Source organism: Aquila chrysaetos, unplaced genomic scaffold (assembly GCF_900496995.4).
Source record: "Aquila chrysaetos chrysaetos unplaced genomic scaffold, bAquChr1.4, whole genome shotgun sequence".
Taxonomy (NCBI): domain Eukaryota; kingdom Metazoa; phylum Chordata; class Aves; order Accipitriformes; family Accipitridae; genus Aquila; species Aquila chrysaetos.
Genome location: NW_024470381.1, coordinates 87,924 through 106,105, shown reverse-complemented (window position 1 = coordinate 106,105; position 18,182 = coordinate 87,924). Strand labels below are relative to the sequence as shown.

Sequence of the window (18,182 nt, the reverse complement as noted above, 5' to 3'; positions counted from 1 at the left end):
TTACGACACTGCCCCCTCCCGTCCCGCCGGCTTTGCGACAGCGGCGGCTGTACTTGGCGGCGCGGCGGGCCGCGCTCCCGGCGGTTGCTAGGGCGCTTTACGGCCCGGCGATGGCGGAGGGAGAGCGGGCGGAGAGCGGCGGTGGCCCCGGCCCCGGGCGACCCCCGAGCCCGGCCGAGCTGGAGCGGGCCGAGGCCCTCAAGACCCGCGCGAACGAGTTCTTCAAAGGTACCGGCGGCGGCGGAGGCGGGGGGGGCTGCCACACAGGGAGCCGTGGGGGGCGATGGGGGGCTGCCAGATAGGGAGCCACTGGGGGGGGCAATGAGGAGCGGGGCCTGCCAGATGGGGAGCAGGGGGAGGAGGGGGGCAATGAGGGGTAGGGGCTGCCAAATAGCGGGCCGTTGAGGGCAATGGGGGGTGGGGGCTGCCAGATAGGGAGCCATGGGGGGGTAATGAGGCGTGGGGGCTGCCGGATAGGGGTTTGTGGGGTGCAATGGGTGGCTGCCAGATAGGGAGCTGTGGGGGGCAATTAGAGGCAGGGGCTGCTAAATAGGGAGCCAAGGGGGGGGGGGGCAATGAAGGGCAGGGACTGCCAGATGGGGAGCTGTGGGGGGCAGTGAGGGTCTGCCAGATAGGGAGCTGTGAGGGGGGGGCCATAAGGGGCGGGGGGTTGCCAGATAGGGATCTACAGGGGGCTGCCTGACCAGCAGCTGTGTCGGAGGCAGTCAGAGGAGGTGGCTGCCGTATAACAAGCATTTGGGGGGCAATTAGAGAAGAGATCCGCTGCCAGACTGGGGAGCCGTGTGGGAAGCGAGGGTTGGCCCCAGGGGGGTCAGGGCTTGCCCGCAGAGATGGCCTGGGTGGGGGTCCCGTCCTGTCCCACTGACGCCCACCGGCGGCCCAGGGAAGGACTACGAGAACGCGGTGAAGTACTACAGCAGTGCCATCGAGCTGAATCCCACCAACGCCATCTACTACGGGAACCGGAGCTTGGCTTACCTGCGCACTGAGTGCTATGGCTATGCCCTTGCTGATGCCACGCGCGCTGTTGAGCTTGACAAGAAGTATGTCAAGGGCTACTACCGCCGCGCCGCCAGCAACATGGCCCTGGGCAAGTTCAAGGCTGCCCTCCGCGACTACGAGACGGTGAGGCCGGGCACCTTGGGGTGCCCCTCAGCACCCCTCTGGTGTCAGTGTGTCCCCCTGGAGTTTGGGGCAGGCTTGGGGACCCGCTTGGTGTCAGCATGTCCCTGTGGAGCTCAGGGGGAGACTTGGGGACCCCCTTGTCACCTCCCTGGTGTTAGTGTGTTCCCCTGGAGCTCAGGAGAGGCTTGGGGACCCTCTTGGTGTCAGCATGTGCTCCACACCAAGATCAAGAGAGGCTTGGGGACCCCCTCATCACCTCAGCATGTCACCCCAGAGATTGGGACAGGTTTGGGGACCCCCTTGTCCCCTCCCCAATGTCAGCATGTCCCTTAGAGTTGGATGGGTGGACCCTTGGGGATGTCCTTGTGTCCATCCCCCCACTGTCCCCTATTGCTGGGGGAGACCTTTGGGGACCTTCTTGTCCCCTCCCTGGTGTCAGCACATGCTCTTAGAGCTGGGAGAGGCTCTTGGGGACCCTCTTGTCACCCCCCACTGTCATCAGGTCACCTAGAGCTGTGGGGACACTTGGGGACCCCTTAATGTTCCCCTAATTAGTGCCAGAATGTTCCCCCAAGCTGTGGGGACACTTGGGGACCCCATTGTCTCCCTACTGACATGCCCCAGTGCTGAGGGATCCTCAGGGTCCCCCTGACCCCCTCAGCATCAGTACATGCTCTGGAACTGAGGGACCCTTGGGGACACTGTTGTCCCCCTAAACTCGTGTCAGCCCATGGTTGAGAGCTGGGGGGACCTTTGGGGACCCACTGTCCCCCACCATGTTAGCATGTGCCCCAGAGCTGTGGGGATGCTTGGGGACCCCCTTGTCCCCCCCTTCCCCCATGTCAGCGCATGCCCCAGAGCTGTGGGGACATTTGGGGACCCCCTTGTCCCTCCCAGCATCAGCCCAGACCTCACATCCAAGGGTCTCTCTGTCCCTGTCCCCTCTCAGGGACACCCCAGGGCAGTGGGGTGCTGGAGCCTGGGCGTCCCTGTGGGGCCTGGGGGGGGGAGTCCCTGTCCCCTGATGTGTGTGTCCCCCACCCCCAGGTGGTGAAGGTGAGGCCCAATGACAAGGACGCCAAGCTGAAGTACCAGGAGTGTCACAAGATCGTCAAGCAGAAGGCCTTCGAGCGGGCGATCGCCAGCGATGAGCACAAGCGCTCTGTTGTCGACTCCCTTGACATTGAGAGCATGAGTGAGCCCCCCTGACCTTCTTGCCCCTTGTGCCCCCCCTCAAAATCAAGGCACCCCTTTCTCCACAGGCAGGGCGGAAGGAGGAGGGGGCCGTGAGGGTCCCCAGTAAACGTTTGGAGTCCCCTCTGGGGTTCCTGTGGGGGGTTTGGAGGTTGCTGTGAGGGTCTCGGGGAGACCTTGAGGGTCTTCAGCAAAGGCTTGACTTCCCTTGGGAGGACTCTGGGTTGCTCTGGGGGTCTCATGAGGGTCTTGGAGGTCTCCATAAAGATTTTTGGGGTGGGGGTGAGGGCTGTGAGAGTCTTAGGGGGACCATGAGTGTCCCCAGCAAAGCCTCAGGGTCCCCATGGGGGTCTTGGGGGTCTGTGATGGTCCCTAGCAGAGGCTTGGGGTCCCTGTGAGGGTCTTGGGGACACTTTGAGAGCCCCTGGTGGAGGCTCAGGGTCCCTGTGAGGGTCTGGGGGGGTCCGTGGGGGTCCCTGTGAGGATCCCTGACAAAAGCTCAGGGTCACCTGGGAGGGTCTTGGGCACCTTGGGGGCCCAGCAGAGGCTCTGGGTCCCAATGACAGCCTTGAGGAGCTGTGGGGGGTCTCCAGGAGGGTCTTAGGGGACCATGGGGGTCCCCATGAGAGTCCCAAGCAGAGACTTAGGTTACCCAGAAGGGTCCCTGGAAGGGTCTCAGGATCCCCACGAGGGTCTTGGGGCACCCATGAAGATCCCCAGCAGAGGCTTGGGATCACCATGAGGGTCCCTGTGAGGATCCTGCCATCCCTGTGATAGTCTCAGGGTCCCTGTGAGGGTCTTGGCATTCTAGTCAGGGTCCCCATGAGGGTCTTGGTGTCCCTGTGAGGGTGTCAGGGTCCCCATGAGGGTCCCCGTGAGGGTCTTGGGGTCCCCATGAAGGTGCCCAGCAGAGCTTTGGGGACCCCATGAGTCTCCCCAGCCAAGGCTCAGCATCCCCAGAAGGCTACTGGGGTTCATCAGGGGCTGTGAGCTTGCAGGGAAGGACAGCAGGGGTGTGATGGCCCTTTGGGGACTTGTCCCCACTGTCCTCTCATGTCATTGGCCATTGGGGGGGGTTCGTTTTGCAGCCATCGAGGACGAGTACAGCGGCCCCAAGCTGGATGGCGGCAAGGTGACGTTGGCTTTCATGAAGGAGCTGATGCAGTGGTACAAGGAGCAGAAGAAACTCCACAGAAAATGTGCCTACCAGGTACCCCAGTTCCCCCAAACTCCCACCAGTCCCCTGCTGGGCTCTGCCCTGTCCCCAGGTGTCACATGTCCTCCTCCTTGTCACCTCTGCTGACCCTTTGTCCTGGCAGATCCTGGTGCAGGTGAAGGAGGTGCTGGCCAAGCTCCCCACGTTAGTAGAAACGACGTTGAAGGAGGTGGGTGCCCCTCGCCGGGTGCCGGTGCTGCTGGGTGTGTGTGAAGTCCCCAAGCGGTGACGTGCCACCCTGGCTCATCCCAAACACAGACGGAGAAGGTGACGGTGTGCGGGGACACCCATGGGCAGTACTACGACCTGCTGAACATCTTCGAGCTCAACGGACTGCCCTCCGAGTCGAACCCTTATGTATCCCCCAGGAGGGAGCGGAGTTGAGCCGCCCCTGCCCCAGGGTCTCACCGGGATCGATCCCACCCCCGTGGTGGGGACAGGTGTGGGGACGGGTAGCACGAGGGGACAGGGACCTGGGGAGCTGTTTTCCTGAACCGGCTGCAGATATTCAACGGGGACTTCGTGGACCGTGGGTCCTTCTCGGTCGAGGTCATCCTCACGCTCTTCGGCTTCAAGCTCCTCTACCCTGATCACTTCCACCTGCTCCGAGGTAATGCGGCCACCGTGGGTGACGAGTCCTCATCCCCCCCATCCTGGGTTGTGGGGCCATGTCCCCTCTCCCCAGTTGTGGGGCCTCGTTCTGCGCCCATGTCCCCTGTCCCCAGGCGTGGGACCAGCTCATGGGGCCACATCATCTGTCCTGGGTTGTGGGGCCGGGTCCCCTCTCCCTAGTTGTAGGGCCATGTCCTGTGTCCCCTGTCCCCTCCTGGGTTGCAGGGCCCTGTCCTGGGTCCTGGCACCGTGTCCCCAGTTGTGGGGCCACATTCTCTATCTCTGGTCCCGGGGTTGAGCCGTGGGGCCATGTCACGTGTCCTTGGGACTTTGTGTCTTGTCCCCCATCCTGGGTCATGGGGCCTTGTTCCCTGCCCATCTCGGGGTGAACCGTGGGGCTTTGTCCCCTGCCTGGTGTCCCCAGGCCTGGCAATGCCACCGCATCCCCGTAGGGAACCACGAGACGGACAACATGAACCAGATCTACGGTTTCGAGGGGGAGGTGAAGGCCAAGTACACAGCGCAGATGTTTGCTCTCTTCAGCGAGGTCTTTGAGTGGCTGCCGCTGGCCCAGTGCATCAACGGCAAAGTGCTGGTGAGGGGACACCGTGTCCATCCCCCCTGTCCCCGGCCCAGCCCCTGGGGATGTCACTGCACGGGGCAGGGTTGCCTGTGAGCTCCCTGTTGATTGGGGGGGTCCCTGCCATTCCTGTCCCCATGGAGTTGGGGTGATCCCTGTCCCTTGCGGGGTTTGGGTGGGGGGTCTCTGCCATCCCCATGGTGTTGAGGTGATTCCCATCTCTCATGGGGTTTGGGTGGGGGGTCCCCAGTGAGTCAGGGTGGTCCCTGTCCCTCGTGGGGCTTGGGGGGGCCCCCACCATCCATGTCTCTGGGGGCTTGGGGGTGCTCCCTGTCACAAGTGGGGGGTCCATGCCGTCCCCAGGGGCTGGGGGTCCCTTACCTCCTCACCCCTGGGGTTGGTCCCCCACCAGGGTTAGGATGGGGACGGGTCCCCGTTGTCCCCATTGTCCCCGTACCAATGTGGCTTCTGTCCCAGATCATGCATGGGGGTCTCTTCAGCGAGGATGGCGTCACCCTTGATGACATCCGGAAGATCGAGAGGAACCGGCAGCCCCCGGACTCAGGTGGGAGATGGACCCTGAGAGATGCCCCTTATCCCCTGCTGTGGCATCCCAGCCATCTCCGAGGGACCTAGATGTCCCCCCCGGGGCAGATGGGGGACCCTGACCCCCCTCTGCTTCCTCCACAGGTCCCATGTGTGACCTGCTCTGGTCCGACCCGCAGCCCCAGGTGAGTTGAACCCCGGCAGTGGGTCCCCAGCACATCCCCCTCTGCCCTGCCGCCTTGGGGATGGCCACTGCCTTGTCCCCAGGGTCCCGGTGACACTGGCATTCCCGCAGAATGGCCGCTCTGTCAGCAAACGTGGGGTCAGCTGCCAGTTTGGGCCTGATGTCACCAAGAGCTTCCTGGAGCGCAACCGCCTCGACTACATCATCCGCAGCCACGAGGTGAAGCCCGAGGGCTATGAGGTGGCCCACGATGGCAAATGTGTCACTGTCTTCTCTGCCCCCAACTACTGGTGAGTGCCACCGGCACCTGGGGACAGGGGGGTGCCACTGCCACTGGCGAGGAGTGGCCCCCTTGTGCCTGCTCCCCAGCTCATGTGCACCCTCGGTGTCCCCTGAGACTCAGCGTGCCCTCAGTCTGGTCCCTGGGTGTCCCCTGTGCCTCAGTGTCCCAAAGCATCTCCTGTTCCCATCACTGGGGTGTCACCATGTCTCGGCATCCCTGTGTGGGACGTTGCTGTCCCCAAGCCTTGGTCCCTCTGCACCATACCTCAGTGTCCCCAAGTGTCCCCGAGCCTCAGTGCCCCTGCACAGGGCTCTACGTCGGTGTCCCCAGGGGTCCCTGAGCCTTGGTTATCCTGGAGCTTTGCTGTCCATGTACGGAGCTGTACCTCCATGTCTTCAAGTGTCCCTGTCCCTGGGGGTCCCCAAGCCTCAGTGTCCCCGGGGGGGGGGGCCATGCTTTCGTGTCCCCAAGCATCCCTGTCCCCCTTGCCAGCGACCAGATGGGCAATAAGGGCTCCTACATCCACCTGCGAGGCAGCGACCTGCGCCCTGACTTCCACCAGTTCACAGCAGTGGTGAGTCTGGGAGGGGACACTCCCCCTGCCTCCTCCGCAAGCCTGGGGACCTCCCTACCCCCTCCTTGGGGACCTGTTGAATCTGGGATCCCCTCAAAAACTTGGGGACCCCCTGAACCTGCGATCCCTGAAAGCTGTCCCCAGAGACCCCTGAAATCCTCCCTAGGGACACCCCCAAATCTGTGCCCTGCAAACTCTCTTTGGTGACATCCTGCACCCCCCCCCCCCCCCCCAAAACCCACCCCAGGGACCCCCCTCAACCCTGGTAACCCCAAACTATCCTTGGGGACCCCTAAAACCCACCCTGGAGCCCCCCTGAAACCTCCACATGTTTCCTGAACCTCCCAGTGACCCTCCTCAAACCCAAGCCCCACCCCCACCTCCCCCCCTCACCTGTGGGACTCCCCAAAACCCTCCCTCAGCCCCTCCCCCCCCAGTAGTTCCCCAGATCCCCCCAAGCCCTTCCGTCGGCCCCTTCCCCAGCCTGGGGGGATTGGGGGTCTCCGTAGGGGCTAGTGGGGAGCTCAGGGGTTTTGGGAGGGTTCATAGGGGCTATGTGGGGGGCTGCTGGGGGGGCTCTGGGGCTTATGGGGGGGGTTATAGCTGCTATTTGGGGGGCTCAGGGGCTGTTGGGAGGGGTAATAATAGGCGGTAGCCATGGGTGCCCTAGGGCTGGGATTTTTTTAGGGAGGGGGTGGAGGGAGCCGCTTTGCCCCCCTCACCCCCCCTTTCTCCTACAGCCTCACCCCAATGTCAAGCCCATGATGTACGCCAACACCCTGCTGCAGCTGGGCATGATGTGACCCCCCCACGGGGTGCCCCCCCGGGTGCCTCCCCCCACCCCAGCACCCCCGAGGGGGTTTTTAATATATTGGAAGATTGTATTTATTCCCCCCCTTCCAGTTTGCCCAGTTTGGGCAGGAGCTGGGACAGCACCCCGGGGGGGTGGTTGGGTGGGGGCTGGGGGGGGTGGATGTCCCTCTGCTGGCATTGCCCCCCCCGGGGGGGGGCTGCCCCTTGTTGCCCCTCCCCCAACAAGCAATAGGTGCATGGAGATGGGGGGGTGTTTGCTCAGGATTTGCCCCCCCCCCCCCGCCCCGTGGCCCCCCCAGGACGTGCCCCACCCCCCCCCCCCCCCCCCCCGCCATCCTCCGCCGGGCGATTTTACCGTCTGTAATTAATGATGTTAAAATAAAGTAATTATTGTAAACTGGGCGGGGACCCAGGCGTCGGGGCGAGGGGGGAGCAGTCCCCACCTGTTGCTAGAGCGACCCGTGGCTGTAGGTGGGGGCTGTTTCCATAGCAACCAGCTGCCCGTTGCCGTTGCAGCCGGGAGGCCGTTGCAACGCCGCTCTTGCGACGGTGACCCGCTGGCTGTTGCCATGGCGGCGGGAGTGACCATTGGCGGGAGGGCGGGGGTGGGGGTGGGGGGAGGCGGGGTAGGTGCTCGTTGCTATGGCGACCTCGCCACGGCCCCCCCACGGCAGAGTGGACGGGGCTAGGAGCGGGGGGCGGAGCTCTCCGTTTCACGTGACACTGATCCACGCGCCTTTCCCGATCTTTCTCCGTCCGCGGCCGCCTTGGCGCATTGCGGCTCAGTGGCAACCAATCAGGGCGGCGCTCTCAGCCCGCCGCGCCTCCCTAGCCAATGAGGCGGCGGCGCACAGCGAACAAGAGGGATCCTTCCGCCGGGGGCGGGCCCTGGTGGGGGCAGGGCCTGCGAGGGGGGCGGGGCCAGGGGAGGGATCCGCGGTGCTGCGGCTGCAGGAGCCTCTGTCCGCCAGAGGAGCGCCATGGTCAGGGGGCGGCACCGGAGTTGCCATGGCGACAGGGGGGCGCTATGGGGCAGGGGGGGCCCACCGGCGTTGCTGTGGCGACCAAGGGGCTGCTGCGGGGTCGGAGGGGGGGCCCCACCGGCGTTGCTGTGGCGACCAAGGGGCTGCTACGGGGTCGGAGGGGGGGCCCACCGGCGTTGCTGTGGCGACCAAGGGGCTGCTATGGGGCGGGGGAGAGAGGCATTGGGGTTGCTTTGGCGACCAAGGGGTTGCTGGGGGAGGTGTCACTGTGTTGCTGTGTCAACAGGTCACTGGTGGTTTGGGGGAGGCCTATGGGTGCTGGGGGCATGTTGGGATTTTGGAGGGCTGTGCGTGCTATGCGGGTGTTGGGGGTTTGGGGGGGGCTGTGGGTGCCAGTGGGTGTTGGGGGGGTTGGGTGCTGGGGTATCCCATGGGTACCCCCTCACCCTTGTCTCCCTCCCCAGGCTGACCAGCTCACTGAGGAGCAGATTGCAGGTGGGGGAACACAGGGGGTGACAGCGGGGTGAGGGGACCCCAGAGGGGACCCTGGGTGGGAAGACACTTGGGGGGGGCACTGGGGAGTGGGTGAACACTGGGGGGGAGGGGGTTGGACTGTGGGGGGTCAATGGGGTAGGGGGACACACCAGGGTGGAGGGGTAACACTGGTGTCTCAGGGTGACAGCAGGACACCGTGGAGGGGACACAGGGGTGCTGGGGTGACAGTGGGACACTCTGGAGGGGATATTGAGGTGTCAGGGTTGGCAGCAGGATACCCAGGAGGGGACGCTGGGCTGTCGGGGTGACAGCGGGACACCCAAGAGGGGCCACTGGTGTGTCAGGGGAGTAGCACCAGGGCACGCAGGAGGGGACGCTGGCCATCAGGGTGACCCGGCTGTGCATCTGGTGCCACCCATGGACCCCCCCAGCTGTCCCTGGCCCCTGCTGGTGACAGCATGTGACCCCATCCCCGTGGTGACGGTCCCCAGAGTTCAAGGAGGCGTTCTCACTCTTCGACAAGGATGGGGATGGCACCATCACCACCAAGGAGCTGGGCACTGTCATGCGCTCACTGGGCCAGAACCCTACTGAGGCTGAGCTGCAGGACATGATCAACGAGGTGGATGCTGATGGTGAGCCCCGCCTGTCCCCACGTGTCCGCTTGTTCCTCTGTCCCCCTGCTCACTGTCCCTTCGTCCCACCCCCAGGTAACGGCACCATCGACTTCCCTGAGTTCCTCACCATGATGGTGAGGAAGATGAAGGACACGGATAGCGAGGAGGAGATCCGTGAGGCTTTCCGCGTCTTTGACAAGGTGGGTCAGGGACACGGATGGGGACAGGGGAATGGGCGAGGCAACGGTGTCATCACTGTGTCCCCAACCCCAGGACGGGAATGGGTACATCAGCGCGGCGGAGCTGCGGCACGTGATGACCAACCTGGGGGAGAAGCTGACGGATGAGGAAGTGGACGAGATGATCCGAGAGGCTGACATCGATGGTGATGGGCAGGTCAACTATGAGGGTGAGTGCACTGTCACCCCGGGGGTCCCCGCTGTCACTTGGCGTCTTCTCTGTGACCCACAGGTCCTTGCTGGCACCCAGTGGGACCCTGCTGGCATCCACCCACAGGGCTCCTCATTCCCCGGTGCCGCACTGCGTTCCCCATCACCTTTAGCTTGGGGTACCACTGTGTCCCCTGTCACCCTTGGCAAGAACCCTGTGTTGGGGACAGGGACACAGCAGAGACAGAAATGGGCATGGGGACAACATCCATGTCTCTTGTCACCCCTCTCGCCATGAACGTGGGATCCCACTATGTTGCCTCATCCTCAAGGAGCCAGACGCATCATGTCGCCTCTTTCTGGGGACCCCACTGTGTCCCCTGTCCCTGCCAGCTTGGGACCCCACAGTGTCCCCTGTCCCTGCTCTGTGCCCCCATCCCCACTGGCTCTGCAGTGTCCCCCGTCCCCATTCCTGTCCCCAATGCATTCCCTGTCCCTGTCATGTGCCCGTCCATGCTCTGTCCTCATCGTGTCTTCGTCCCCATCATGTCCCTGTCCCCACTGACGCTTCCTCTCTCCTGGCAGAGTTCGTGCAGATGATGACAGCGAAGTGAGGGGGCATGAGGCCACCGGGAACCCCCGTGCTGCCACCGCCTGTCCCTGCCACCAAGAGGTCCCCGGGTCCCCCCTGCACCCCAAACCCACCATTCGGGGGCACCCATGGGGGTGCTGGGAGGGGGAATCCCACCAGGACAGAGGGACCCCAAACCTTCCATAGGGGCTTTGGGGGAGGTTATGGGGGGACCTCATTTCCTCATAGAGGGTTTGGAGGGGTCCAGGGCAGATTCAGGGTCACCCTCCACAGCAGGACCCCCTTTGCCGCAGGAGAGTGTTTTGGGGCATTTCAGTGGGATTTGGGGTCTCAGGAGTGTTGGGATCCCTGGGTGTGGGGAACTGGGTCCAGGCCCTGGTTTGGGGGCATTTGAGGCCCTTTTTTGGGGGGGGGCACACCATGCTCCGGTTTTGGGCATTTGGGGAGAATTTTGGGCCTTGGTGGGAGTGGGACCAGGGTCTGGTTTTGGTGCATTTTGGGGGAGAAGTGGGGGGGCTACAGGCCCCCCGCTCCCCTGTCTGGGCGCTGTTGCGGGTGGCCAAAGCTGTGAAATAAACCACTGGTTTTACAGTTCCTGCAGCCTTAACGAGGCACTGTAACAAGGGGCCCTAATGAAGGCCCTGATGCCGGTGGCACCCCCCACACAGGGGTGAGAGTGGGTTTGGGGGTGCCGGGGCGGTGCGATGGTGCATGGTTGTGCAGGTTTGGGGGTGTTCATTCATGTCGGGGTGTAGTTGGGTACACTTGGGGTGTGTGGGTGTAGTTGGGGTGTAGTTGGGGGACAGAGGTGTGTTTGAGGTGCGGTTGGGTGTACTCAGAGTGCCCTTGGGGTGTATGGGTGTAGTTGGGGCACAGGGGTGTGTTTGGGGTGCAGTCGGGTGTAGTTGGGGTGCAGTTGAGGTGTGTGGGTATAGTTGGACACAGGACTGTGGTTGGGGTGTCGTTAGGGTGTATGGGTGTAATCAGGGTGTACTTTGGACTGTGGTAGGGCTATAGATGTGCAGCTGGGATTTATGGAAGCAGGTGGGATGTAGTTGGGTTGCAGGGGTATAGCTGGAGTGCAGTTGGGGTGTAGCTGGGGTGCACTGGTTGTGTCTGCCTGATGTTTTGGGATGGGCTGTTGGGTTGTGTGTGAGGTGGTGTTGGTGTGTGTGTGTGGGGTGTTGGGGCGTCTGTGTCCCAGGGTCCCCCCAGAGCCAATGCTGGAGACCAGAGCTCCTGGGCGGCGGGGGAGGCAGCCCCACCCATGGATGCTTCTCTGCTGATTCCACCCAAACACCAGGGTTCTCTACAAATCCACCGCCCCAGTGCCTGGATCCTCTTCTGGTCCTTCAGGGTCCCTCCTGGTATATGGAGGGATCTGTAGAGGACCAAGATGTTCAAGGGTGTGTCTGTAGAGGACTCAGGTGTCTGAGGGCATCTGGTCCTTTTGAACCTTAACCCCCCCCCAAAAAAAACCTCATCACAATCAAAACCATCATTTAATTCAGTGGAGGAAGTTCCTAACTGCTGCGGCGTGGCTGAGCGTGGTCGCGCTTCTGCTTGCCTGGAGCCAGATATGGCTGTGGTGCTGGGTGGAACGGAAACGGGCTGCGCTTTGGAGAGAAAAGTGGTGAAGTCGGGCTGGCTGTGTTGAGGATGCGCATTCTGGGATCTGCTCCCTTCCCTGTTAGGGTGTGATATTACCCGCCCTGTGCAGGAAACCACTGATCAGCCTGGGATGAGTCCTGGATCACAGGAGGGAATGATCGTCTTAGTTGCTTTGGTGGCTTTCTCTGCCTTTCAACCACCCAAGGTTCAACACTCTCCCAAGGTTCAACAACTGAAGGTTCAACCACCGACGGTTATGCCATTGAAGGTTCAAAGTTCTCCCAAGGTTCAACCACTGAAGGTTCAGCCACTGAAGGCTCAACCATCTTCCAAGGTGTAACCACTGAAGGTTCAACCCTCTCCCAAAGTTTGACCACTGAAGATTCAACCTTCTCCCAGCGTTCGACCACTGAAGGTCCAACCACTGAAGATTCAACCATTGAAGGTTCAACCCTCTCAACGTTCGACCACTGAAGGTTCAACACTCTCGCAATGTTCAGCCCCTGAAGGTTCAACCCCTGAAGCTTCACTCTCCCAAGGTTCAACCCCTGAAGCTTCAACCCTCTCTCAAGGTTCAACCACTGAAGGTTCAACTGTCTCCACAGTTTCAACCACTGAAGACTCCATCACTGAAGATTCAACTGTTGAAGGTTCAACTTTCTCTGAATGTTTGACCACTGAAGGTTCAACCCTCTCCAGAGTTTCAACCACTGAAGGTTCAACACTCTGCCAGCGTTGGACCACTGAAGGTTCAACCCCTTCCAGAGTTTCAACCACTGAAGGTTCAACCACTGAAGGTTCAACCCTCTCACAGGGTTCAACCACCGAAGGTTCAACCCTCTCCCAAGTTACATCGACTGAAGCTTCAACCCTCTCCCAAGGTTCACCCACGGAAGGTTGAACCGCTGAAGGTTCAATACTCTCGCAAGGTTCAACCCCTGAAGATTCAAATTCTCAAGGTTCAACCATCTTCCAAGTTTCAACCAGTGAAGGTTCAACCCTTTCCCAAAGTTTGACCACTCAAGGTTCAACGCTCTCCCAAGGTTCAACCACTGAAGGTTCAACCACTGAAGTCCAACCTTCTCGCAGGTTTCAACCACTGAAGGTTCAACGCTCTTGCAACATTCAGCCCCTGAAGGTTCAACCCCTGAAACTTCAACCCTCTCCCAAGGTTCAAGCACTGAAGGTTTAAGCACTGAAGCTTCAACCCTCTCCCAAGGTTCAACCACTGAAGATTCAATCACTGAAGGTTCAACCACTGAAGGTTCAGCCACTGAAGGTTCGACTTCTCAAGGTTCAACCCTCTCCCAAGATTCAGCCAGTGAAGGTTCAACCAGTGAAGGTTCAACCCTCTCCCAAGTTTCAACCAGTGAAGGTTCAACCCTCTCCCAAGGTTCAACCACTGAAGGTTCAGCCACTGAAGGTTCAACCCTCTCCCAAGGTTCAACCACTGAAGGTTCAGCCCTTTCCCAACGTTCAACCACTGAAGGTTCAACCCTTTCCCAAGGTTCAACCACTGAAGCGTCAACCCTCTCCCAAGGTTGAAGCACTGAACTGAAGATTCAGTCCTCTCCCAGCGTTCGACCACTGAAGGTTCAACCCTCTCCCAAGGTTCAACCACTGAAGATTCAGTCACTGAAGGTTCAACCCTTGAAGGTTCAACCACTCAAGGTTCAATGCTCTTCCAGGTTTCAACCACTGAAGGTTCAACCTTCTCCCAGCGTTCAACCAGTGAAGGTTCAACCCTCTCCCAATTTTCAACTACTGAAGGTTCAACCGCTGAAGCTTTCACCCTCTCCCAAGATTCAGCCACTGAAGGTTCAACCACTGAAGGTTCAACCCTCTCCCAAGGTTCAACCACTGAAGGTTCAGCCCTTTCCCAAGGTTCAACCACTGAAGGTTCAGCCCTTTCCCAAGGCTCAACCACTGAAGGTTCAACCCTCTCCCAAGGTTCAACCACTGAAGGTTCAGCCACTGAAGGTTCAACCCTCTCCCAAGGTTCAACCACTGAAGGTTCAGCCCTTTCCCAAGGCTCAACCACTGAAGGTTCAACCCTCTCCGAAGGTTCAACCACTGAACGTTCAACTGTCAAGGCAGACAGGGCAGGGCAAACTTACTCTTTTGGGGATACCCTCAGTGACACCATTGCTTTCTCTTTCTCCACAGAAGGATTTTTTACATCTTTTCCCCTTTTCTCCTTGATTGCTGTTTGAAATTGGCCAAATTCCCTATTCCCCGCAAGGGATGAAGGGTTGGGAGTTGCCTTTCCCACAGACTCCTACAAAAGGAGAGACATCAGGTTAGGTGTAAGGCAGATGGAAAACCAAAGAATTTTGAAAATGATTCATTGCAACAGTTTAATGGCTAAATGGAAAATTTCCTTGGCCCATGAAGTGGGGAAAGTGGGATTTTCCTGGAAAAAAAGGAAGTCCATACCATATGCACTGGGATGTGAAACTTGACATTTTTGTGGGTCATACTCAAATGGTGTTTCTGGAATCATTGGTTCCACCTGCTGTGGCCACTAGTATGTAAAGGAAAAAAGTCACCCAAATTGACTGTTTTAGACCAAAGCAAGACCAGTGATTGTATGATATCCTCAAGACAGTCAGCCTTCAGTTCTTTTTTTTCCAACAAAGTGAAGTACCTCATCCCTCCATTGCTCCTGGTTTTCTCTCCTTTTTTTTCTCCCTTCCCACTTCAGCCATTTCTTTTTTTCCCATCGTTTCGACCCAAGACATTGGGAGGTCCTGCAGGTGCCACTGTGTGGTTTGGTAGCACGTTTTCTGCAGACACACGCAAATGCAATCTGGTTTTGAGGTGATTTTTTGCTGGTCGAGGTAGAATGGAAATGTGTTTTTGCTGATCTGTGGTCTTGGTAGTCCACGGGCTTAAACAGAAACTTTTCATTGTTTTCTGGATAACAGTGAACATGAAGAGCAATGTCAAAATACAGTGTTATTACAGCGTTTGTGAGAATATCAGCTTAAATAGTAAATTATAACAACAAGTAGCTTGCAGCATTTAAAGGAAAATCTCCAAGAATGAATTTAATATTCAGACACACATTAAGGGCTGCAGAATTGAGTTATGGAAAATTGCTTTTTTAGTGTCTTAGTGTCAACAAACCGCATCGTGTACCTTGAATGCTCTGCTGGGATGTTCAGTGCTAGGCAGTGGGGTTGGAGGACCACCTGGAGGACTTGGTTCTTCTTCTTCTTGCCTGGCAAAGCTGCCAAATTTGAGCTACAGTCAAGTAAAATTCATTGTACAAATTTGGGTCTCATCTACAGCGAAACAGAAGAGGACATGCATAAGTGATGCAGCGGGTCGGTGGGTGATGGGAAAGTCTCAGTGGCTTCTAGACCTGCAGGCTACGTTGCTGCATAGTTGTCATCCCATGGGGCATGTCATACGAGGGTTGATATGGGCCCTCTGCAGAGAACTTCAAAGAACCCTGAGATACCCTCAGCCCTCAGTGGCAGATGCTTTGATGGCAGAGTAGTTCCTCTGGGGCACCAAAATCAATGAGGAGATGGTGTCATCCCAAAGAAAAGTGTCACCCAAAACAAAGAGCCTGGCTTCTGGTTGCCCCACAGTCAGTTGCAGAAGTGACCAGTCATGGTCATGAATATAGTCATCCATACAGTCACGGACTTGGTGAAGGACATGGTCATGGTCTCTTCTCTTGTTCACTTCACACCACCACCAAGCCCTCCCTCTCCCAAACATGCAGGCAGGGTGAAGTGTATGTTTCTGTCTTCCCACCAGGTATGTCCATGTCAGCATACGTCAGCCCATGAAGGTGTACAATGTTCTTGGCCAGCTGAAACCCTGGTTTGGTGGCAGGGAACCTCTGATCCTTTCCAGTGGGCACTTTGACCTCAAGTGAGTAGAAAGTGCCAAATCCAACTATATTCACACCCTGGAGATCACAGAGAGAAGAAATAATTAGAGTCTTGGTTTTGCTACAAAAAAAGAATCAGAAACCCATTGAGGTGGGATGAGACCCCTTACATTCCAACCCGACTGCTCAAACAGGGCCAGCTGAAGCTGGTTGTCCAGGATTGGCTCCTGCTGGGTTTTGAATATCTCCATGTGATGACGTGCTACCATGTGGGATGGTGCTTGGTACCTCCATGACACCAGGGAAGCCCTTGCAGAAGCCCTGCAGTCTGGAATTTCCTTTCTTTGTCTTTAAAAAGATTTGGTGAAGCCAAAGCCTAGAAAATGTTCCCCAGCTGGAGAAGATCTAAGAAGTTTCCACTGTCTGGGAGAAACCACAAAAATGTCCCATATAATCTATTTGGTCTTTCCAGCCTGGCTGTGGGGACCAGAGGTGGCCAAAAGGTGGCAAACTCGTTCTTTGGGTTAAATCTGGGACTTTTGGGGGTTATGTCTTTGACCTCGATAGAATGAGAAGTCGATTTTGTCTCCTGTAGAGTCAGTGTTCAATGGGGCGACTTACTGGATCAGAAAGACCGATGTGCCTTTTGGTGGCACAGGGGGGACAAGGACAAAGACAATGCTGCTCTGCCCCACCTTGTCCTTCAAAATCTCCTCTTTGACGTAAGTAGACACAGCTTCCCAAAACAGCAATGATTTCTGAAAAAAAAAAAGAAAAAAAGTCAAACTCTCTGGCTGCAAAGGGACAGCACCAAATCAACATTGGCCTTTCCAGATCGGGTGTTATAGCATTAAAATGTCAATGTGTTTTGTGGAAAGAGCCCCTGGAGATGTTACCATGGGTGGGGAGCATCTGCAGTGTCAGCAGCTTGTGTGAATGTGTTTTCCTCCACAGCTGCAAGAGAGCCATGAAATGGCCTCAGGTTCACCATCGCCTGTCCCAAGGCCTGCAGGCTTGGCCCTGAAATGGGCCAGAAAGTGGTGTTTTATGGTCCTTCAGGATGCCTAGATCTCACTCTTGATCTCTGGTTTCACTTGGGACCTTCAAGACACCCGAATGTCTGGAATCCCCCTGGGATGTGCGGATTCACTGGGGACCTTCAAGACCCCTGGACACCTCCCCCATTCCATGTCTGGGTTCACTGGTGACCCCCAAGATCCCCCTGGACTCCTGGGTCCACCCTTCCAGCCCAGAGAGTCAATTGCATCGGATAATGTTGGATTGGAAAGTCTGCTAAGTAAATAGATTTTTTAAAAAATGGGGAGATCTGGGGCCAGGACGGGAAAGAGGTGGATGAGGAGTAGCTGCCTTGGAAATTCAAGATGGGGTGGCTCTCTTTTTGCCATCGGATCCCCTCAAGACTTGTTCATTTTCCCTTCCGCTCCCCTCAGGCCTAGAGGCCTCCTCATAGCCACGAGTCCCCTCTGAACCCCTCTCTTGTCCTGGCCTTGCCTCAGCCTGACACAGTTGCCCCCTCGGAACCTCTCAGCACCCCAGTGCGCCTTCTGATGTGCTCTAGAAGCCTCAGTTTGCCCGCTGGTCCCCGCAGCAGCCCTCTCTTAGCCTCCTTGCACCCTCCCTTGGAGCCTCAGGAAGCGGCCCTTGGCCCTCATTGCACACAAAAGCCCGCCGTTGGCCTTCACTGGGGCCAGTGGAGGGCTCTCGGGCACACTCCAACCGCGGGACTCCTCCGTTTGCCCTCTAGCTGTCTTAGGATCGCTCTAGGCCTCTCAGGATCCCTCCTGAGGCCTTCATTGCCCCCCCCGGCCCCTCTGCGGGACCTCTAGCACCCTAAGAAGCCCCACTGGAGTGGGGGCCTGGTCCCCTAGGCTCTACAATACACCACTTCAGTCCCCTCGGCACTCTTCCATAGGTCTTTGTGATGCCCCAGAGCCTTCTGCTGCTCGTCCAGCCTTCTTAGGAGCCCCCTGGTCTCCAGAGGACCACTTGTGAGGCATTCATGGTGACGGAGGCACTCTGTTTGTCCTCTAGCCCCCCCCCGCAGTTGCCCCCTTATCACGTCTGGACTCTGCTTGGAAACCCTCCTGAGTCCCTCATGGGGCGGGGAAGTGGCGAAGCAGCAACAGCAGATGCTGGGGCCTCGCTGGGATGCCTGGAGAGCCGCAGGATGGCTGGAGCTGGGCGCACCCTTCCTGCGCCCTCCCCTCGCTGCGTGACGGAGGGGACTGCAGGCCCCTGCGGAACACCTCTGCTTCTCCTCTTGGGTCTCGGCTGAGCTGTGGGAGTGGGAGCGTGAGGAGGGTTGCTGCAGGGCCATGAGATGGGGCTGCGACCTGAGGCCTTCCCGGGGCCGTCATTCAAAGCAGCATCCCCGCACCCCAGGGTGCTGTGCGTGGGGAAGGACTCTGGGACTGAAGCAAAGGAGAACTTCTGGAGGGCTGCTGGCAAGCGTGGGCGTCAGGCAGCTCTCAGGGCAATC

The 18,182-nt window shown here is 58.8% G+C and overlaps 3 protein-coding genes across 23 annotated transcripts; all 3 read left to right on the top strand.

Annotated features, from left to right (window-relative positions):
- Positions 1–48: 48 nt before the first annotated feature.
- Positions 49–7,476, top strand: PPP5C (protein phosphatase 5 catalytic subunit). The gene is made up of 13 exons (XM_030006033.2): positions 49–228; positions 905–1,146; positions 2,194–2,341; positions 3,429–3,550; positions 3,660–3,725; positions 3,815–3,913; positions 4,061–4,166; positions 4,621–4,763; positions 5,226–5,313; positions 5,439–5,479; positions 5,590–5,768; positions 6,254–6,335; positions 7,076–7,476. The coding sequence occupies exons 1-13, from the start codon at positions 111–113 to the stop codon at positions 7,136–7,138; spliced, it is 1,497 nt and encodes a 498-aa protein (XP_029861893.1). The 5' UTR covers positions 49–110; the 3' UTR covers positions 7,139–7,476.
- Positions 7,477–8,024: 548 nt separating this feature from the next.
- LOC115337680 (calmodulin-1-like) lies at positions 8,025–10,818 on the top strand. The gene is made up of 6 exons (XM_030006074.1): positions 8,025–8,131; positions 8,596–8,626; positions 9,118–9,261; positions 9,337–9,443; positions 9,517–9,652; positions 10,218–10,818. The coding sequence occupies exons 1-6, from the start codon at positions 8,129–8,131 to the stop codon at positions 10,244–10,246; spliced, it is 450 nt and encodes a 149-aa protein (XP_029861934.1). The 5' UTR covers positions 8,025–8,128; the 3' UTR covers positions 10,247–10,818.
- Positions 10,819–11,040: 222 nt separating this feature from the next.
- LOC115337677 (flocculation protein FLO11-like) lies at positions 11,041–16,990 on the top strand. Of its 21 annotated transcripts, XM_041121743.1 has the most exons (6): positions 11,041–12,169; positions 12,266–12,280; positions 12,408–12,503; positions 12,618–12,764; positions 13,100–13,228; positions 13,720–16,990. In XM_041121743.1, the coding sequence occupies exons 1-6, from the start codon at positions 11,966–11,968 to the stop codon at positions 14,035–14,037; spliced, it is 909 nt and encodes a 302-aa protein (XP_040977677.1). In that variant the 5' UTR covers positions 11,041–11,965; the 3' UTR covers positions 14,038–16,990. The 21 variants fall into 21 exon arrangements, 20 of the variants coding, with proteins under 20 accessions (XP_040977677.1, XP_029861894.1, XP_040977665.1 ...); XM_030006034.1 differs by lacking the exons at positions 12,266–12,280; positions 12,408–12,503 and adding an exon at positions 12,861–12,893 and having other exon boundaries at positions 12,633–12,827; positions 13,037–13,375; positions 13,429–16,990; XM_041121731.1 differs by lacking the exons at positions 12,266–12,280; positions 12,408–12,503 and adding an exon at positions 12,925–13,099 and having other exon boundaries at positions 12,603–12,650; positions 13,211–13,258; positions 13,429–16,990.
- The last annotated feature ends 1,192 nt before the right edge of the window (positions 16,991–18,182 follow it).